Source organism: Taeniopygia guttata, chromosome 35 (genome assembly GCF_048771995.1).
Source record: "Taeniopygia guttata chromosome 35, bTaeGut7.mat, whole genome shotgun sequence".
Taxonomy (NCBI): Eukaryota; Metazoa; Chordata; class Aves; order Passeriformes; family Estrildidae; genus Taeniopygia; species Taeniopygia guttata.
Window position 1 is genome coordinate 1,381,247 of NC_133060.1, and position 19,531 is coordinate 1,400,777.

Below are 19,531 nucleotides of genomic sequence, written 5' to 3' on the forward strand. Positions count from 1 at the left end.
CCCCCAAAATTTGGGTCTGAAACCCCAAAATTTGGGTCTCAACCCCCCAAATTCGGGTCTGAGCCCCCCAAATTTGGGTCTGAACCCCCCAAAATTTGGGTCTGAACCCCCCCAAAATTTGGGTCTGAGCCCCCCAAATTTGGGTCTGAGCCCCCCAAATTCCGCCTGAGACCCCCCCCCTAAATTCTGGGTGCGAATCCCCCCCAAATTCTGGTCTGAGCCCCCCAAATTTGGGTCTGAGCCCCCCAAATTCCGGCTGAGACCCCCCCCCAAAATCTGACTGTGGCCCCCCAAATTCTGTGTATGACCCCTCCCCAAATTTGGGTCAGACTTCCCCCAAATTTTGGGGTTTTTGGGCTCCCACCCCCCATTTTTGGGTTCCCAATCCCCATTTTTCGATTTTAACTCTCAATTTTTGGGTTCCAATCCCCATTTTTTGGGTTCTAATTCCCATTTTTTGGGTCCCACTCCCCATTTTCTGGTTCCCATTCCCCATTTTTTGGGTTCCAATCCCCATTTTTCAATTTTAACTCTCAATTTTCGTGTCCCGATCCCCATTTTTGTGTCCCACCCCCCATATTTGGGTTCCAATCCCCATTTTTTGGGTTCCAATCCCCATTTTTCGATTGTAACTCTCAATTTTTGTGTCCCACTCCCCATTTTTCGTGTCCCCCTCCCCATTTTTTGATTTTGCCTCTCAATTTTTGGGTTCTAATCCCCATTTTTTGGGTTCTAATCCCCATTTTCTGGTTCCCATCCCCCATTTTTTGTTTCCCACCCCCCATTTTTTGGGTTCCAATCCCCATTTTTCGGGTCCCGCTCCCCAATTTTCAATTTTAACTCTCAATTTTTGTGTCCCACTTCCCATTTTTGTTTCCCACTCCCCATTTTTTGGGTCCCCCTCCCCATTTTTTGATTTTAACTCTCAATTTTTGGGTTCCAATCCCCATTTTTTATTTCTCACCCCCCATTTTTGGGTTCCAATCCCCATTTTTTGGGTCCCAGTCCCCACATTTCGATTTTAACTCCCATTTTTTTGCTTCCAACTCCCCAATTTCCGTGTCCCACTCCCCAATTTTCAATTTTAACTCCCAACTTTTGGTTCCAAATCCCCATTTTTTGGGTTCTAATCCCCATTTTTTGGGTCCCAGTCCCCACATTTCGATTTTAACTCTCAATTTTAGGTTCCAAATCCCCAATTTCCGTGTCCCCCTCCCCGATTTTCGATTTAAACTCTCAATTTTTGGGTTCCAATCCCCATTTTTTATTTCTCACCCCCCATATTTGGGTTCCAATCCCCATTTTTTGGGTCCCAGTCCCCACATTTCAATTTTAACTCCCAACTTTTGGTTCCAAATCCCCATTTTTTGGGCTCAAATCCCCATTTTTTGGGTTCCACTCCCCATTTTCCGGTTCCCATCCCCCATATTTGGGTTCCAATCCCATTTTTAGATTTTAACTCTCAATTTTAGGTTCCCAATCCCCATTTTTTGTTTCCCACCCCCCATTTTTTGGGTTCCAATCTGCATTTTTGGATTTTAACTCTCAACTTTTGGTTCCAAATCCCCATTTTTTGGGTTCTAATCCCCATTTTTTGGGTCCCCCTCCCCATTTTTCGATTTTAACTCTCAATTTTGGGTTCTAATCCCCATTTTTTTGGGCTCCAATCCCCATTTTCCGGTTCCCATCCCCCATTTTTTGGGTTCTAATCCCCATTTTTTGGGTTCCAATCCCCATTTTTTGGGTTCCAATCCCCATTTTTTGTGTCCCACTCCCCATTTTCCGGTTCCAATCCCCATTTTTGGTTCCCAATCCCCATTTTTGGGTTCCAATCCCCATTTTTTGGATTTTAACTCTCAATTTTCGTGTCCCACTCCCCGATTTTTGATTTTAACTCTCAATTTTAGGTTCCCACTCCCCAATTTTGGATTTTAACTCTCAATTTCCGTGTCCCACTCCAAATTTTCGATTTTAACTCTCAATTTATGGGTTCCACTCCCCATTTTAGGTTCCCACTCCCCAATTTCCGTGTCCCCCTCCCCATATTTGGGTTCCAATCCCCATTTTTCGTGTCCCCCTCCCCAATTTTGGATTTTAACCCTTCAATTTCCGTGTTCCCCTCCCCGATTTTGGATTTCTACTCTCAATTTTTGGGTTCCAATCCCCATTTTTTGGGTTCCAATCCGCATTTTTGGATTTTAACTCTAAATTTTGGTTCCAAATCCCCAATTCCCACATTAACCCTTCCCTCCCCGTGGCAGCGGCGCTGCTGGGGCGGGTGGGGCCGGACGAGCGCTGGTGCCGCGAGCGCCTCCAGGGATTCGCCGCAGACCGACGGCCGCCCTTCCCCTGGGGCATGGGTACGGCGGGGCCGGGGCGGGGCCAGGGGCGTGGTCAATGACATGGGTGTGGTCAGGGTGGGGCTGGGGGCGTGGTCAGGGTGGGGCTGGGGGCGTGGTCAAAGTGTTTATGGGGCGTGGTCAGGGGGCTGGGGTGGGTCTGGGGGTGTGGTTGGGGCGTGGTCAAACGTTAACAGGGTGTGGTCAAGGTGTGGTTAGGGTGTGGTCTGGACGTGGTCTGGGCGTGGTTGGGGGCGTGGTCAAAGAGTTTATGGGGGCGTGGTCGAGGGTGTGGTCAGGGTGTGGTCAAGGAGTGACCAGGGTGTGGTTTGGGGCGTGGTCAGGGTGTGGTCAGGGCGTGACATGGGTGGGGCTGGGGGCGTGGTCAATGAGTGACCAGGGCGTGGTTTAAGGGCGTGTTCAATGAATGACATGGGTGTGGTCAGGGTGGGGCTGTGGGCGTGGTCAAAGTGTTTATGGGGCGTGGTCTAGGGCGTGGTTAGGGTGTGGTTAGGGTGTGGTTGGGGGCGTGGTCATGGTGTGGTTGGGGTGTGGCTTGGGGGCGTGGTCAGGGTGTGGTTTAGGGGCGTGGTCAGGGTGTGGTCAATGAGTGACCAGGGGCGTGGTCAAAGTGTTTATGGGGCGTGGTCAGGGCGTGGTCAGGGTGTGTTTGGGGCGTGGTCAGGGCGTGGCCAATGATTGGTCAGGGGATGGTTTAGGGGCGTGGTCAGGGTGTGGGTTGGGGCGGGGTCAGGGGGCGTGGTCAGGAGGCTGGGATGGGGCTGGGGGGCGTGGTCTGGGTGTGGTCAATGAGTGATCAGGGTGTGGTTGGGGGCGTGGTCAATGAGTGACCAGGGCGTGGTCAGGGTGTGGTTTAGGGGCGTGGTCAAAGTGTTTATGGGTGTGGTCAATGAGTGGTCAGGTTGTTGCCAATGAGTGACCAGGGCGTGGTCGGGGTGTGGTTTAGGGGCGTGGTCAGGGTGTGGTTTAGGGGCGTGGTCAGGCTGTGTCTGTGGGCGTGGCCCCTCCCTGCCTTTAGCCCCGCCCCCTCCCCAGGTGAGGACCTAAGCCCCGCCCACCGCCGCCAGCTGGCGCTCTACCTGGTGAGTGTGGGCGTGGCCCGGGTGGGCGTGGCCCGGGTGGGCGTGGCCTGGCTGGGCGTGGCCTGGGGGCGTGGCCACACCCTGACCACGCCCTCCCGCCCCTCCCCCCAGGCCCAGAAGCACCTGCAGAACTTCGAGGCCTCGCACTGCACGCCCCTCCCCCCCCACGCCTTCCGCCTGCCCTGGGCGCTGTGACCCCTCCCCCACCCCCCCCGCACGCGTTAATTAATCACTGCATTAATTAATTAATTAATTAATTAAAAGGATTTTTTTATTATAAATCGGTCCCCGGGCGTCGTCATTGGGGCGGGAAAAAGAGGGGGCGGGGCGAAAAAATGGACCAAAAATCACCCAAAAAATGGCCAAAAATAGGGCAAAAATGTGCTAAAAAAGTGACAGCAAAAGTGATCCTGGGAGAGCCAAAATTGACCCAAAATCACCCAAAAACTGTCCCAAAAATCACCCAAAATTGGCCCAAAACTGACTCCAAAACTGAGCTCCTAAAGTGACCCCAAAATTCATCCTGGGAGAGCCAAAATTGACCCAAAATCACCCAAAAACTGACCCAAAACTGTGCTCCAAAAGTGACACCAAAATTGATCATGAGAGAACCGAAACTGACCCAAAATTGACCCAAAATCACCCAAAAATTGGCCAAAAATGTGCTACAAAAGTGACACCAAAATTGATCCTGGGAGAGCCAAACTTGACCCAAAATCACCCAAAAACTGACCCAAATTCAGCCCAAGAATCACCCAAAATCAGCCCAAAATCACCCAAAAAATGACCCAAAATCGACCCAAAAATCACCCAAAACTGACCCAAATTCAACCCAAAATCGACCCAAAAACTGACCCAAAAATCACCCAAAACTGACCCAAAATCAGCCCAAAATCACCCAAAAAATGACCCAAAATCGACCCAAAAATCACCCAAAACTGACCCAAATTCAACCCAAAATCGACCCAAAAACTGACCCAAAATCGACCCAAAATCAGCCCAAAATCACCCAAAACTGAGCTCCAAAAGTGACCCCAAAATTGATCCTGGGAGAGCCAAATTAGACCCAAAATCGGCCCAAAATCACCCAAAAATCACCCAAAATTGACCAAAAAGTGACCCCAAACTGAGCTCTAAAAGTGATCCCAAAATTGATCCTGGGAGAGCAAAAAATGACCCAAAATGTCCTAAAATCACCCAAAAACTGACCCAAAATCGACCCAAAATCACCCAAAATTGGCCAAAAACGTGACCCCAAAATTGATCCTGGGAGAGCCGAAACGGACCCAAAATCACCCAAAATCAGCCCAAAATCACCCAAAAACTGACCCAAAAATCACCCCAAAATCAGCCCAAAATCACCCAAAATTGTGCTCCTAAAGTGACCCCAAAATTGATCCTGGGAGAGCCAAAATAGACCCAAAATCGGCCCAAAATCACCCAAAAACTGACCCAAAAATCACCCAAAATTGACCCAAAACTGTGCTCCAAAAGTGACCCAAAAATTCATCCTGGGAGAGCCAAAATGGACCCAAAATTGACCCAAAATCAGCCAAAAACTGACCCAAACCTTTATTTGGGGAGGGGTCTCGGGGGGAATTTGGGGAGGGGTCACAGCATTTTCTTCATCAGCTCCTCGGCTTCCAGAACGTTCTGCAGCTCCGACTCCAGCTGGGCCAGCTGGGGGGGGGCAGGGGATGGGACCCCCCGAAAAAACCCCAAAATCCACCCCAAAAAACCCCAAAATCCACCCCAAAAATGCCCCAAAATCCACCCCGAGACCCCCGAAAAAAACCCAAAATCCACCCCAAAAAACCCCAAAATCCACCCCGAGACCCCCCCCAAAAAACCCCAAAATCCACCCCAAAAAAACCCCAAAAATGCCCCAAAATCCACCCTGAGACCCCCAAAAAACCCCAAAATCCACCCCAAAAAAACCCAAAAATGCCCCAAAATCCACCCGAGACCTCCCCCAAAATCCACCCCGAGACCCCCCAAAAAAAAAACCCAAAAATGCCCCAAAATCCACCCCAAAAAACCCCAAAATCCACCCCGAGACCCCCCCAAAAAACCTCAAAAATGCCCCAAAATCCACCCTGAGACCCCCCCAAAAAAACCCACAAAAATGCCCCAAAATCCACCCCAAAAAACTCCAGAAATGCCCCAAAATCCACCCCGAGACCCCCCCAGAAAAACCCCAAAAATGCCCCAAAATCCACCCCGAGACCCCCCCCAAAATCCACCCCAAAATTCCCCAAAATCCCCCCAAATCCCCCCCAAATCCCCCCAAATCCCCCCAAAATCCCCCCAAAATTCCCCAAATCCCCCCAAATCCCCCCAAAATCCCCCCAAATCCCTCCAAAATCCCCTGAGACCCCCAAACCCCCCCAAAAATCCCCCCCAAACCCCCCCAAAAATCCCCCCCAAATCCCCCCCAAATCTCCCCCAAAATCCCCCCAAATTTACCCAAATCCCCCCAAATCCCCCCAAATCCCCCCAAATCCCCCCAAATCCCCCCAAATCCCCCCCAAATCCCCCCAAAATCCCCCCAAATCCCCCCCAAATCCCCCCAAATCCCCCAAATCCCCCCAAATCCCCCCAAATCCCCCCGAAATTCCCCCAAATCCCCCCAAATCCCTCCAGGACCCCCCAAATCCCCCCCAAATCCCCCCAAATCCCCCCAAATCCCCCCAAATCCCCCCCAAATCCCCCCTGTGACCCCCCAAATCCCCCCCAAATCCCCCCAAAATCCCCCAAAATCCCCCCCAAACAGCTCCTGGACCCCCCAAATCCCCCCAAATCCCCCCAAATCCCCCCCAAATCCCCCAAATCCCCCCAAATCCCCCCAAATCCCCCCCAAATCCCCCCAAATCCCCCCTGTGTCCCCCAAATCCCCCCAAATCCCCCCAAATCCCCCCAAAATCCCCCAAATCCCCCCAAAATCCCCCCAAATCCCCCCAAAATCTCCCCCAAATCCCCCCAAATCCCCCCAAATCCCCCCAAATCCCCCCAAATCCCCCCAAATCCCCCCAAAATCCCCCCCAAAACCCCCCAAATCCCCCCAAATCCCCCCAAATCCCCCCCAAATCCCCCCAAATCCCCCTAAAATCCCCCCCAAATCCCCCCAAATTCCCCAAATCCCCCCCAAATCCCCCCCAAATCCCCCCAAATCCCCCTCAATCCCCCAAATCCCCCCCAAATCCCCCCAAATCCCCCCCAAATCCCCCCAAATCCCCCCAAATCCCCCCAAAAATCCCCCAAATCCCCCTTGTGACCCCCCAAATCCCCCAAAATCTCCCCCAAATCCCCCCAAATCCCCCCCAAATCCCCCCCAAATCCCCCCAAATCCCCCCAAAATCCCCAAAATCCCCCCAAATCCCCCCAAAAATCCCCCCAAATTCCCCCAAATCCCCCCAAAATCCCCCCAAATCCCCCCTAAATCCCCCAAATCCCCCCAAATCCCCCCAAATCCCCCCCAAATCCCCCCAAATCCCCCCAAATCCCCCCAAATCCCCCCCAAAATCCCCCCAAATCCCCCCAAATCCCCCCAAATCCCCCCCAAATCCCCCCTGTGACCCCCAAATCCCCCCAAATCCCCCCAAATCCCCCCCAAATCCCCCCAAATCCCCCCAAATCCCCCCAAAATCCCCCTCCCCCCCTCACCTTGGCCGCATCCGCCTCCTGCACTTGGGGGGGCACTTTTTGGGGGTACCCGGGGCCCCCCCGCCGCTCCCGCAGCCGCTCCAGCGCCCCCCAAATCTCCCGGCGCCGAACCCCCAAACGGGAGAGCTCCGAGGGGGGGTCCACCACGCCCTGAGACCCCCCGGGGCACCCCAAAATTAGCGGGGGGTACCCCAAAATTGGATTGGGGCACCCCAAAATCGGATTGGGGCACCCCAAAATTAGATTGGGGCACCCCAAAATTAGACAGGGAACCCCAAAATCGGATTGGGATCCCCAAAATCGGATTGGGGAACCCCAAAATCGGATTGGGGCACCCCAAAATCGGATTGGGGCACCCAGAGACCCCCGGGGGCACCCCAAAATTAGACAGGGAACCCCAAAATTGGATTGGGACCCCCGGGGGCACCCCAAAATCAGACAGGGAACCCCAAAATTGGATTGGGGCACCTCAAAATTGGATTGGGGCACCCAGAGACCCCCGGGGGCACCCCAAAATCAGCCGGGGGCGCCCCAAAATTAGATTGGGGCACCCCAAAATCGGATTGGGATCCCCAAAATCGGATTGGGGAACCCCAAAATCGGATAGGAACCCCCAGAGACCCCCGGGGACACCCCCAAAATTAGATTGGGAACCCCAAAATTGGATTGGGGCACCCAGAGACCCCCGGGGGCACCCCAAAATCAGACAGGGAACCCCAAAATCGGATTGGGGCACCCCAAAATCACACAGGGAACCCCAAAATCGGATTGGGGCACCCCAAAATCAGACTGAGACCCCCGGAGATCCCCAGAGACCCCCAAAAACCCCCCAAAAACCCCCCAAAAACCCCCAGGGAGACCCCCAGAGACCCCCAAACCCCCCTAAAACCCCCCCAAAGACCCCCAAACCCCCCTAAGAATAACACCCAGAGCCCCCCAGAGCCCCCCAAAACCCCCCCAAACCCCCCCCAAACCACCACCCAGAGACCCCCCAAACCCCCCAGCCCCCCCCAGACCCCCCCAAGCCCCCCAAAACCCCCCCCAAAACCCCCCCAAAAACCCCCAGGAAGACCCGCAGAGACCCCCAAAAGCCTCCCAAACACCCCCAAAACCCCCTCAAACCCCCCCAAAACCACCCAAAACCACCCAAGCCCCCCTAAAAACAACACCCACAGCCCCCAAAGACCCCCCAAACTCCCCCAAACCCCCCCAACCCCCCCAAAAACAACGCCCAGAGACCCCCAGAGACCCCCAGCCCCCCAAAACCCCCCCAGAGGTCCCCAAAACCCCCCCAGATCCCAAAAAACCCCCCCAAATCCCCCCAAAAACAACACCCAGCCCCCCCCAAACTTCCCCAAAGACCCCCCAGCCCCCCCAAACCCCCCTAAAACCAACACCCAGAGACCCCCAAAACTCCCCCAGACCCCCCCCAAAACCCCCCCAGAGCCCCCCAAAACCCCCCCAAACCCCCCAAAAACCCCCCAAACCACCACCCAGAGCCCCCCAAAGACCCCCCAGAGCCCCCCAGACCCCCCCAAGCCCACCAAAACCCCCCCCAAACCCCCCAAAAACCCCCAGGGAGACCCGCAGAGACCCCCAAAAGCCTCCCAAACACCCCCAAAACAATACCCAGAAAACCCCAAAACCCCCCCAGTCCCCCAAAACTCCCCTAAAGCCCCCCAAAACCCCCCCCAGAGCCCCCCAAACCTCCCAAACCCTCCCACAGCCCCCCAAAGACCCCCCAGACCCCCCCAAAACCCCCCCAGAGCCCCCCAAAAACCCATCAAACCCCCCCCAGAACCCCCCAAACCCCCCCAGAGACCCCCAAAAACTGCCCCAAAACCCCTCCAGCCCCCCCAAAAACCCCCAGGGAGACCCCCAAACTCCCCCCAAAACCCCCCCAGAGCCCCCCAAATCCCCCCAAACCCCCCCAGTGACCCCCCAAAACCCCCTAAAAACACCCCCAGACCCCCCAAACCCCCCCCAGAGCCCCCCAAAAACAACACCCAGAGCCCTCCAAACCTCCCAAACCCTCCCACAGCCCCCCAAAAACACCCCAGACCCCCCCAAAACTCCCCCAGAGCCCCCCAAAAACCCATCAAAACCCCCCCAGACCCCCAAAGACCCCCCCCAAACCACCACCCAGACCCCCCCAAAGGCCCCCAAACCCCCCCCAAATCCCCCCAAAAACCCATCAAAATCCCCCCAAACAGCCCCAAAACCCCCCCAGACCCCCAAAGACCCCCCACAAACCACCACCCAGACCCCCCCAAACTCCCTCAAAACCCCCCTACAGCCCCCCAACCCCCCCCAAAGACCCCCAAACTCCCCCAAAGCCCCCCAAAGCCCCCCAAACCCCCCCAGCCCCCCCCAAACCCCCCCAAGCCCCCCGGGTCCCACCTGCAGCCGCAGGTGCGCCGTGCAGCGCTCGGAGGCCACGGCCACGGCGCAGCCCTGGGGGGGCTCCTCCGAGACCCCCAAAATCCGCACCGAGCCCACCCCCCCCAAAACCCGCAGCAGAGCCGCCCCCCGGCAGGCGCGGGACCCCCAGAGCGGGTCCGGGCACTGCAGGAAACCTGGGGGGCAAAAAATGGGGGGGGTGAGGGTGGGACCCCCAAAATACCCTGAGATATGTAAAATATACACTGAGACCCCCAAAATTCACCCCAAAAAACACCCAGAGACCCCCAAAAAAACACCCTGAGACCCCCAAAAATCACCCTGAGACACCCAAAAAATACCCAAAAACACCCCAAAAAGAGCCAGGGACACCCAAAAAACACCCTTAGACCCCAAAAATTACCCAAAAATGCCCTGAGACACCCAAAAAATACCCAAAAATACCCAGAGACCCCTAAAAAACACCCAAAAAACACCCAGAGACGCCCAAAAAACACACTGAGACCCCCAAAAATCACCCTGAGACCCCCAAAATACACCGAGACCCCCAAAAACACCCCCAAAAACACCCAGGGACCCCCAGAGCGGGTCCGGGCACTGCAGGAAACCTGGGGGGGGAAATGGGGGGGGGGTTAGGGTGGGACCCCCAAAATTACACTGAGGTATGTAAAATATACACAGAGACCCCCAAAAATCACCCTGAGACCCCCAAAAAACACCCCAAAAAACACCCAGGGACCCCCAAAGTGGGTCCGGGCACTGCAGGAAACCTGGGGGGGGAAATGGGGGGGGGTTAGGGGGGGACCCCCAAAATTATACTGAGATATGTAAAATATACACAGAGACCCCCAAAAATCACCCCAAAAACACCCAGGGACCCCCAAAATTACACTGAGATACACTGAGACCCCCAAAAAATACCCCAAAATTACACTGAGACCCCCAAAAATATACACAGAGACCCCCAAAAATCACCCCAAAATACCCTGAGACCCCCATAAAATACCCAGAGACCCCCAAAAAACACCCTGAGACCCCCAAATACACCCCAAAAATGCCCTGAGACCCCCAAAAAACACCCCCAAAATACCCAGAGACCCCCCCCAAAAAACACCCCAAAAATACACTGAGACCCCCCCAAATACAGCCCAAAAAAACATCCTGAGACACCCAAAAAATACCCCCAAAATACCCCGAGACCCCCAAAAAACACCCAAAAAGCAAACTGAGACCCCCAAAAATCACCCTGAGACCCCCAAAAATACACAGAGACCCCCAAAAACACCCCAAAAAACACCCAGAGACCCCCAAAGCGGGTCCGGGCACTGCAGGAAACCTGGGGGGGCAAAAAAAGGGGGGGTGAGGGTGGGATCCCCGAAATACACTGAGATATCCTGAGACCCCCAAAAATCACCCTGAGACCCCAAAAAAACCCCAAAAACCAACCTGAGACCCCCAAAAAATACCCCAAAAATCACCCTGAGACCCCCAAAAATACCCCAAAATACCCTGAGACCCCTAAAAAATACACTGAGACCCCCAAAAAATACCCCAAAAATACACTGAGACCCCCAAAAAATAACCCAAAAATACCCAGAGACCCCCAAAAAACACCCCCAAAAAACACCCAGGGACCCCCAAAGTGGGTCCGGGCACTGCAGGAAACCTGGGGGGGCAAAAAAAGGGGGGGGGGGTTAGGGTGGGACCCCCAAAATTACCCCAAAAATACACTGAGATACCCTGAGACCCCCAAAAATTACCCCAAAAATACACTGAGATACCCTGAGACCCCCAAAAATACACCCCAAAATTACACTGAGACCCCCAAAAACACCCCCAAAAACACCCAGGGACCCCCAAAGTGGGTCCGGGCACTGCAGGAAACCTGGGGGGGAAATGGGGGGGGGGTTAGGGTGGGACCCCCAAAAATACCCCAAAATTACACTGAGACATCCAAAAAATCACCCTGAGACCCCCAAATACACCCCAAAAATACACTGAGACCCCAAAAAAATACCCCAAAATTACACTGAGATATCCTGAGACCCCCAAAATCCCCGAGAGACCCCCAAAAAATACCCCAAAAGTACACTGAGACACCCAAAAAATACCCAAAAATATCCAGAGACCCCCAAAAAACACCCCCAAAAAACACCCAGGGACCCCCAGAGCGGGTCCGGGCACTGCAGGAAACCTGGGGGGGAAATGGGGGGGGGTTAGGGTGGGACCCCCAAATTACACTGAGACCCCCAAAAATACCCAGAGACCCCCAAAAAATACACTGAGATATCCTGAGACCCCCCAGAAACACCCAGAGACCCCCAAAAATACCCCAAAAATCCCCATTTCAGCCCCCCCAAACCCCCATTTCACCCCCCCAACCCAATTTCAGCCCCCCAAGACCCCCCAAAACCCATGTCAGCCCCCCAAATCCCCATTTTAACCCCCCAAACCCCCATTTGACCCCCCCAAATCCCCATTTTTGCCCCATCTCAGCCCCCCAGGACCCCCCCAAACCCCATTTCAGCCCCCCAGGACCCCCCAAACCCCATTTTTGCCCCATTTGACCCCCCCAAATCCCCATTTTTGTCCCCCAAACCCCCGTGTGACCCCCCCAAACCCCCATTTGAGCCCCCCCAAACCCCATTTCAGCCCCCCAGGACCCCCAAATCCCCATTTCAGACCCCCAGGACCCCCCAAACCTCATTTCAGCCCCCCAGGACCCCCAACCCCCATTTGAGCCCCCCAAAGCCCCCCAAACCCCCATTTGACCCCCCCAGGACCCCCCCAAACCCCCCCAAATCCTCATTTTTTCCCCCCAAACCCCCATTTGACCCCCCAAACCCCCATTTTATCCCCCCAGGACCCCCCAAACCCCATTTTTGCCCCATTTCAGCCCCCCAAATCCCCATTTTATCCCCCCAAACCCCCCCAAATTCCCATTTCAGCCCCCCAGGACCCCCAAATCCTTATTTTATCCCCCCAAATCCCCCCCCAAAACCCCCTTGTGACCCCCCCAAACCCCCATCTCAGCCCCCCAGGACCCCCCAAACCCCATTTCAGCCCCCCAAACCCCCCCAAACCCCATTTCACCCCCCCAACCCCCCCAAACCCCCATCTCAGCCCCCCAGGACCCCCCCAAACCCCATTTTTGCCCCATTTGAGCCCCCCAGGACCCCCAAACCCCCATTTGAGCCCCCCAGGACCCCCCCAAACCCCATTTTTGCCCCATTTGAGCCCCCCAAAGCCTCCCCAAACCCCATTTGAGCCCCCCAGGACCCCCCAAACCCCATTTGAAGCCCCCCAAACCCCATCTCAGCCCCCCCAAACCCCCATTTCAGCCCCCCAGGACCCCCCAAATCCCCATTTCAACCCCCCAAACCCCATTTTTGCCCCATCTCAGCCCCCCAGGACCCCCCAGGACCCCCCTAAATCCCCATTTTATCCCCCCCAAGCCCCCCCAGGACCCCCCAAAGCCCATTTTTGCCCCATTTCAGCCCCCCAAACCCCCATTTGACCCCCCCAAACCCCATTTTTGCCCCATTTTTGCCCCATTTCAGCCCCCCAAATCCCCATTTCAGACCCCCAAACCCCATTTGAGCCCCCCAAAGCCCCCCCAAACCCCCGTGTGCCCCCCCCAAACCCCCGTGTGACCCCCCCCAAACCCCTATTTGAGCCCCCCAGGACCCCCCCAAACCCCATTTTTGCCCCATCTCAGCACCCCAACCCCCCCCCAAAACCCCATTTGACCCCCCCAAATCCCCATTTTTGACCCCCAAATCCCCATTTTATCCCCCCAAAGCCCCCCCAAACCCCCGTGTGACCCCCCCAAACCCCCATCTCAGCCCCCCAGGACCCCCCAAGCCCCCCCAAACCCCCATCTCAGCCCCCCAAATCCCCATTTTTGCCCCCCAAACCCCCATTTTATTCCCCCAAAGCCCCCCCAAACCCCCATTTGAGCCCCCAAACTCCCATGTGACCCCCCCAGGACCCCCCAAATCCCCATTTTTGCCCCCCAAACCCCCATTTTTGCCCCATTTCAGCACCCCAAACCCCATTTTTGCCCCATTTTTGCCCCCCAAACCCCCGTGTGACCCCCCCAAACCCCATTTTTGCCCCACTTCAGCCCCCCAGGACCCCCAAACCCCCATTTGAGCCCCCCAGGACCCCCCCAAACCCCATTTCAGCCCCCCAGGACCCCCCAAAACCCCAATTTGAGCCCCCCGGGCGCACAGGGGGGTCTCTGGCGGGTCAGGCCGTGCGCCCCCCGCAGCTGCCGCAGCGCTCGGCCGATGCTCAGCAGGAACTCCATGGAGCCTTCGGCCTCCTCATCCTCCCAGCAGAACTGGGGGGCACGGGGGGGTTTGGGGGGGCCGGGAGCCTCCAAAACCCTCCCAGGATCCCCCAAATCACCCCTGGGACCCCCCAAATCCTCCCAGCAGAACTGGGGGGCACGGGGGGGTTTGGGGGTGTCCAGGAGCCTCCAAATCCCCCCCAACCCCCCCCTGAGACCCCCAAAACCCCCCCAAATCCCCCTGGGACCCCCAAATCCCTCCCAGGACCCCCCCAAATCCCCGGGGGACTCCCCAAATCCCTCCAAATCCCTCCTGGGACCCTCTAAATCCCCCCCAAATCCTCCCAAAACCCCCCCAAATCACCCCTGGAAATCCCAAAATGGCCCCAGGATCCCCCCAAATCACCCCTGGGATCCCACAAATCCCCCCAAATCCCCCCAAACCCCCCCTGAGCGCCCCAAATCCTCCCAAATCCTCCCTAAATCCCCCCAAAACCCCCCCAAATCCCTCCCAGGACCCCCCCAAATCCCCCCCAGGACCCCCCAAAGCCCTCCTGAGACCCCCCAAATCCCCCCAAAACCCCCCAAATCCCCCTGAAATCCCTCCCAGGACCCCCCCAAATCCCCGGGGACCCCCCAAATCAACCTGGGACTCCCCAAATCCCCCCAAATCCTCCCAAATCCCCCCCAAATCCCTCCTGAGACCCCAAAATCCCCCCAAAACCCCCCAAATCCCCCCTAAATCCCCCCAAATCCCCCCCAAATCCCTCCCAGGACCCCCCAAATCCCCCTGGGAGCCCCCAAATCCCCCCTGGGACCATAAAACCCCCCCTGGGACTCCCCAAATCCCCCCAAATTCCCCCTGAGCCCCCAAATCCTCCCAAATCCCCCCAAATCCTCCCAAACCCCCCCAAAATCCCTCCAAAACCCACCCAAATCCCCCCTAAATCCCCCCAAATCCCTCCCAAAACCCCCCAAATGCCCCTTGGGACCCCAAAATTCCCCCTGAACCCCCTCCCAAACCCCCCCAAATCCCTCCCAGGACCCCCCAAATCCCCCCCAAATCCCCCCAAACCCCCGGGGGACCCCCGTACCTGGGGGGGCTCGGGGTAGGGGGCGAGGCAGATGCTGGGGGGCGCTTGGGGGGCGCGGGGGAGGCGCTGCCAAAGCTCCTCGGTCAGGAAGGGCATGAAGGGGGACAGGAGGCGCAGCCCGGCCTCCAGGCAGGTCAGCAGAGTGGCCCTGACGGCCTCCAGGTCACCTGGGGGAGGGTGGCATCGTCACCATCGTCTTCAGCGCCCCCAAAAACCCCCCGGGGACCCCCAGAAATACCAAAAAACCCCCAAAAAAAACCCAAAAAACCTCAAAAAAACCACCCAAAAAACGCCAAAAACCACCAAAAATCCCCCAAAAACCGCTTCAATTTCGCCTGGGAGAGGGGACACTGTCACCATTGTATTCAGCGCCCCGAAAAACCCCCGGGGGACCCCCAAAAACCTCCCAGGAACCCCCAAAAACCCAAAAAAAACCCCAAAAAACCTAAAAAAGCTTCCAAAAACCTCCAAAAAAAATCCCAAAAAACCTCCTGGGACCCCCTAAAAACCCCAAAAACATAAAAAAAACCCCAAAAATCTCTGGGGATCCCAAAATCCCCCCTCAAAAACCACCTGGGACCCCCAAAACCTCTGGGGATCCCAAAATCCCCCCCAAAATCCCCCTGGGACCCCCAAAATCCCCCTGGGACCCCCAAAACCCCCCCCAAAAACCACATGGGATCCCCAAAATCCGCCAAAAACCCCATGGGACCCCAAAAATCCCCTGGGACCCCCAAAATCCCCCCCAAAACCATCCTGGGACCCCAAAACCCCCCCAAAAACCTCCTGGGAGCCCCCAAAATCCCCCTGGGACCCCCAAAACCCCCTGGGACCCCCAAAATCCCCCTCAAATCCCCCCTGGGACCCCCAAAATCCCCCTCACCTTTCTCCTCCTCCTCCTCTTCCTCCTCATCGCCGCCGTCGGGACCCCCCGAGACCCCCTCAGGGTGGGTGGGGGTCCCCCGGGCCAGGATGGGCTTCACACACTCCTGGGGAGGGGGCGGCGGCTCAGGGACCCCAAAAACCCCAAAAACCCCCCAAAAATACCCCAAAAACAGCTCCGGGGACCCCAAAAACCCCCAGAGACCCCAAAAATACCCCAAAAATACCCCCAGGGACCCCAAAAACCCCCAAAACACCCCAAAAACACCCCAAAAACACCCCAAAAACACCCCAAAAACAGCCCCGGGGACCCCAAAAACCCCAAAAACCCCCCAAAAATACCCTAAAAACCCCCAAAACACCCCAAAAATAACCCCGGGGACCCTAAAAACCCCAAAAACACCCCAAAAACACCCCAAAAACACCCCAAAAATACCCCCAGGGACCCCAAACACCCCCCTGGGACCCCAAAAACCCCCTAAAAGTGCCCAAAAAATACCCAAAAAATACCCAAAAAATACACAAAAAACAGCCCAAAAACACCCCAAAAATACCCCCAGGGACCCCAAAAACCACCCAGGGACCCCAAAAACAGCCCCGGGGACCCCAAAAATACTCCAAAAATACCCCCAGGGACCCCAAAAACCCCAAAAACCCCCCAAAAATACCCCCAGGGACCCCAAAAACCCCAAAAACACCCCAAAAATACCCCAAAAATACCCCAAAAACCCCCCGGGCCAGGATGGGCTTCACACACTCCTGGGGAGGGGGAGGTGGCTCAGGGACCCCAAAAACCCCAAAAACACCCCAAAAACCCCCCAAAAACACCCCAAAAACACCCCAAAAACAGCCCAAAAATACCCCCAGGGACCCCAAAAACAGGCAAGGATCCTAAATAACCCCAGGGACCCCAAAAACCCCAAAAACACCCCAAAAATACCCCCAGGGACCCCAAAAGCTCCCAGAGACCCCAAAAACCACCCGGGGACCGAAAAAACCCCCAAAACACCCCAAAAAAACCCCAAAAAAACCCCAAAAATACCCCAAAAACAGCCCAAATGTCCCCAATGTCCCCAATGTCCCCAATGCCCCCCCAATGCCCCCCCAATGTCCCCAATGTCCCCAATGTCCCCAATGTCCCCAATGTCCCCAATGACCCCTATGACCCCAATGCCCCCAATGTCCCCAATGTCCCCCCAATGTCCCCAATGTCCCCAATGTCCCCAATGTCCCCAATGTCCCCAATGTCCCCAATGACCCCAATGACCCCAATGTCCCCAATGTCCCCCCAATGTCCCCAATGTCCCCAATGAGCCCAACACCCCCAATGTCCCCAATGTCCCCCCAATGCCCCCAATGTCCCCAATATCCCCAATCCCCCCAATGTCCCCCCAATGTCCCCAATGTCCCCCCAATGTCCCCAATATCCCCAATCCCCCCAACGCCCCCAAAGACCCCAATGACCCCAATGTCCCCAATGTCCCCAATGTCCCCAATGTCCCCCCAATGTCCCCAATGTCCCCAATGTCCCCAATGTCCCCAATGACCCCAACGCCCCCAATGTCCCCCCAATGTCCCCAATGTCCCCAATGTCCCCAATGCCCCCAACGCCCCCAATGTCCCCAATGACCCCAATGTCCCCAATGACCCCAATGTCCCCAATGTCCCCAATGTCCCCCCAATGTCCCCAATGTCCCCAATGTCCCCAATGTCCCCAATGTCCCCAACGCCCCCAATGTCCCCCCAATGTCCCCAATGTCCCCAATGTCCCCAATGTCCCCCCAATGTCCCCAATGTCCCCAATCCCCCCAATGTCCCCCCAATGTCCCCAATCCCCCCAATGTCCCCAATGTCCCCAATCCCCCCAATGTCCCCAATGTCCCCAACGTCCCCAATGTCCCCAATGTCCCCAATGTCCCCAACGCCCCCAATGTCCCCCCAATGTCCCCAATGTCCCCAATGTCCCCAATGTCCCCCCAATGTCCCCAATGTCCCCAATGTCCCCAATGTCCCCAATGTCCCCAATGTCCCCAATGTCCCCAATGTCCCCAATCCCCCCAATGTCCCCCCAATGTCCCCAATCCCCCCAATGTCCCCAATGTCCCCAATCCCCCCAATGTCCCCAATGTCCCCAATGTCCCCAATGTCCCCCCAATGTCCCCAATGTCCCCAATGTCCCCAATGTCCCCAATGTCCCCAATGTCCCCAGTGTCCCCAGTGTCCCCAGTGTCCCCTGGTGTCCCCAGTGTCCCCAATGTCCCCAGTGTCCCCAATGTCCCCAATGTCCCCGATGTCCCCAATGTCCCCCCAATGTCCCCAATGTCCCCAATGTCCCCAACGCCCCAACACCCCCAATGTCCCCCCAATGTCTCCAATGTCCCCCCAACGTCCCAAATCCCCCCAATGTCCCCAATGTCCCCAATGTCCCCAATGTCCCCAATGTCCCCCCAATGTCCCCAATGTCCCCAATGTCCCCAATGTCCCCAATGTCCCCCCAATGTCCCCAATGTCCCCAATGTCCCCAATGTCCCCCCAATGTCCCCCCAATGTCCCCAATGTCCCCAACGCCCCCAATGTCCCCAATGTCCCCGATGTCCCCAATGTCCCCAATGTCCCCCCAATGCCCCCAATGTCCCCAATGTCCCCCAATCCCCCCAATGTCCCCAATGACCCCAATGTCCCCCCAATGTCCCCCCAATGCCCCCAATGTCCCCAATGTCCCCAATGTCCCCCCAATGTCCCCAATGTCCCCAATGTCCCCAATGTCCCCGCTGTCCCCAGCCCGTGTCCTGCCTGTCCCTGGCTGAGCTGTCCCCAATGTCCCCAATGTCCCCAATGTCCCCAATGCCCCCCCAATGTCCCCACTGTCCCCAATGTCCCCAATGTCCCCAATGTCCCCAATGTCCCCGATGTCCCCAATGTCCCCAATGTCCCCATACCAGGTAGACGTCACACAGCTCGTACACCCAGAAGCTGTGCACGGCCGTGGTGGCCCCAGTGTCCCCAATGTCCCCAATGTCCCCAATGTCCCCAATGTCCCCAATGTCCCCAGTGTCCCCAATGTCCCCCCAATGTCCCCAAAGTCCCCAATGTCCCCAATGTCCCCAATGTCCCCAAAGTCCCCAATGTCCCCAATGCCCCCAATGTCCCCAATCCCCCAATGTCCCCAATGTCCCCAATGTCCCCCCAATGTCCCCCCAATGTCCCCAATGTCCCCAATGTCCCCAATGTCCCCCCAATGTCCCCAATCCCCCAATGTCCCCAATGTCCCCCCAATGTCCCCAATCCCCCAATGTCCCCAATGTCCCCAATGCCCCCAATGTCTCCAATGTCCCCCCAATGTCCCCAATGTCCCCCCAATGTCCCCAATGTCCCCAGTGTCCCCAATGTCCCCAATGTCCCCAAATGTCCTCGATGTCCCCAATGTCCCCAATCCCCCCAATGTCCCCAATGTCCCCCCAATGTCCCCAATGTCCCCAATGTCCCCAATGTCCCCCCAATGTCCCCAATGTCCCCAATGTCCCCCCAATGTCCCCAATGTCCCCAATCCCATTTTTCCCATTTTTCCCCCATTTTTTCCCATTGTTCCCCATTTTTGCTCAATGTCCCCAATGTCCCCAATGTCCCCAATGACCCCAATGTCCCCAATGTCCCCCCAATGTCCCCAATGTCCCCAATGTCCCCAATGTCCCCAATGACCCCAATGTCCCCAATGTCCCCCCAATGTCCCCAATGTCCCCCCAATGTCCCCAATGT

At 56.4% G+C, this 19,531-nt stretch overlaps 2 protein-coding genes across 11 annotated transcripts in view; one reads left to right on the top strand and one right to left on the bottom strand.

Moving 5' to 3' along the window:
- ABHD16A (abhydrolase domain containing 16A, phospholipase) overlaps positions 1–3,723 on the top strand; it is a 37,418-nt gene extending 33,695 nt beyond the window's left edge. Inside the window, exons 18-20 of the mRNA XM_072921078.1 lie at positions 2,262–2,360; positions 3,396–3,442; positions 3,554–3,723. Coding sequence (XP_072777179.1) covers positions 2,262–2,360; positions 3,396–3,442; positions 3,554–3,637 — 230 coding nt within the window. The 3' untranslated portion in view covers positions 3,638–3,723. The remainder of the gene's footprint in view (positions 1–2,261; positions 2,361–3,395; positions 3,443–3,553) is intronic.
- A 1,267-nt stretch (positions 3,724–4,990) lies between these two features.
- The window catches only part of VARS1 (valyl-tRNA synthetase 1), a 75,078-nt gene continuing 60,537 nt past the window's right edge, over positions 4,991–19,531 (bottom strand). For 9 of the 10 annotated variants that reach the window (XM_072921043.1, XM_072921040.1, XM_072921041.1 and 6 more), the window contains 6 exons: positions 15,777–15,882; positions 14,894–15,060; positions 13,739–13,850; positions 9,506–9,681; positions 7,106–7,255; positions 4,991–5,122 (listed from right to left, as the gene is read on the bottom strand). In XM_072921043.1, coding sequence (XP_072777144.1) covers positions 5,054–5,122; positions 7,106–7,255; positions 9,506–9,681; positions 13,739–13,850; positions 14,894–15,060; positions 15,777–15,882 — 780 coding nt within the window. In that variant the 3' untranslated portion in view covers positions 4,991–5,053. The remainder of the gene's footprint in view (positions 5,123–7,105; positions 7,256–9,505; positions 9,682–13,738; positions 13,851–14,893; positions 15,061–15,776; positions 15,883–19,531) is intronic. The other variant, XM_072921045.1, reaches the window with a different exon arrangement.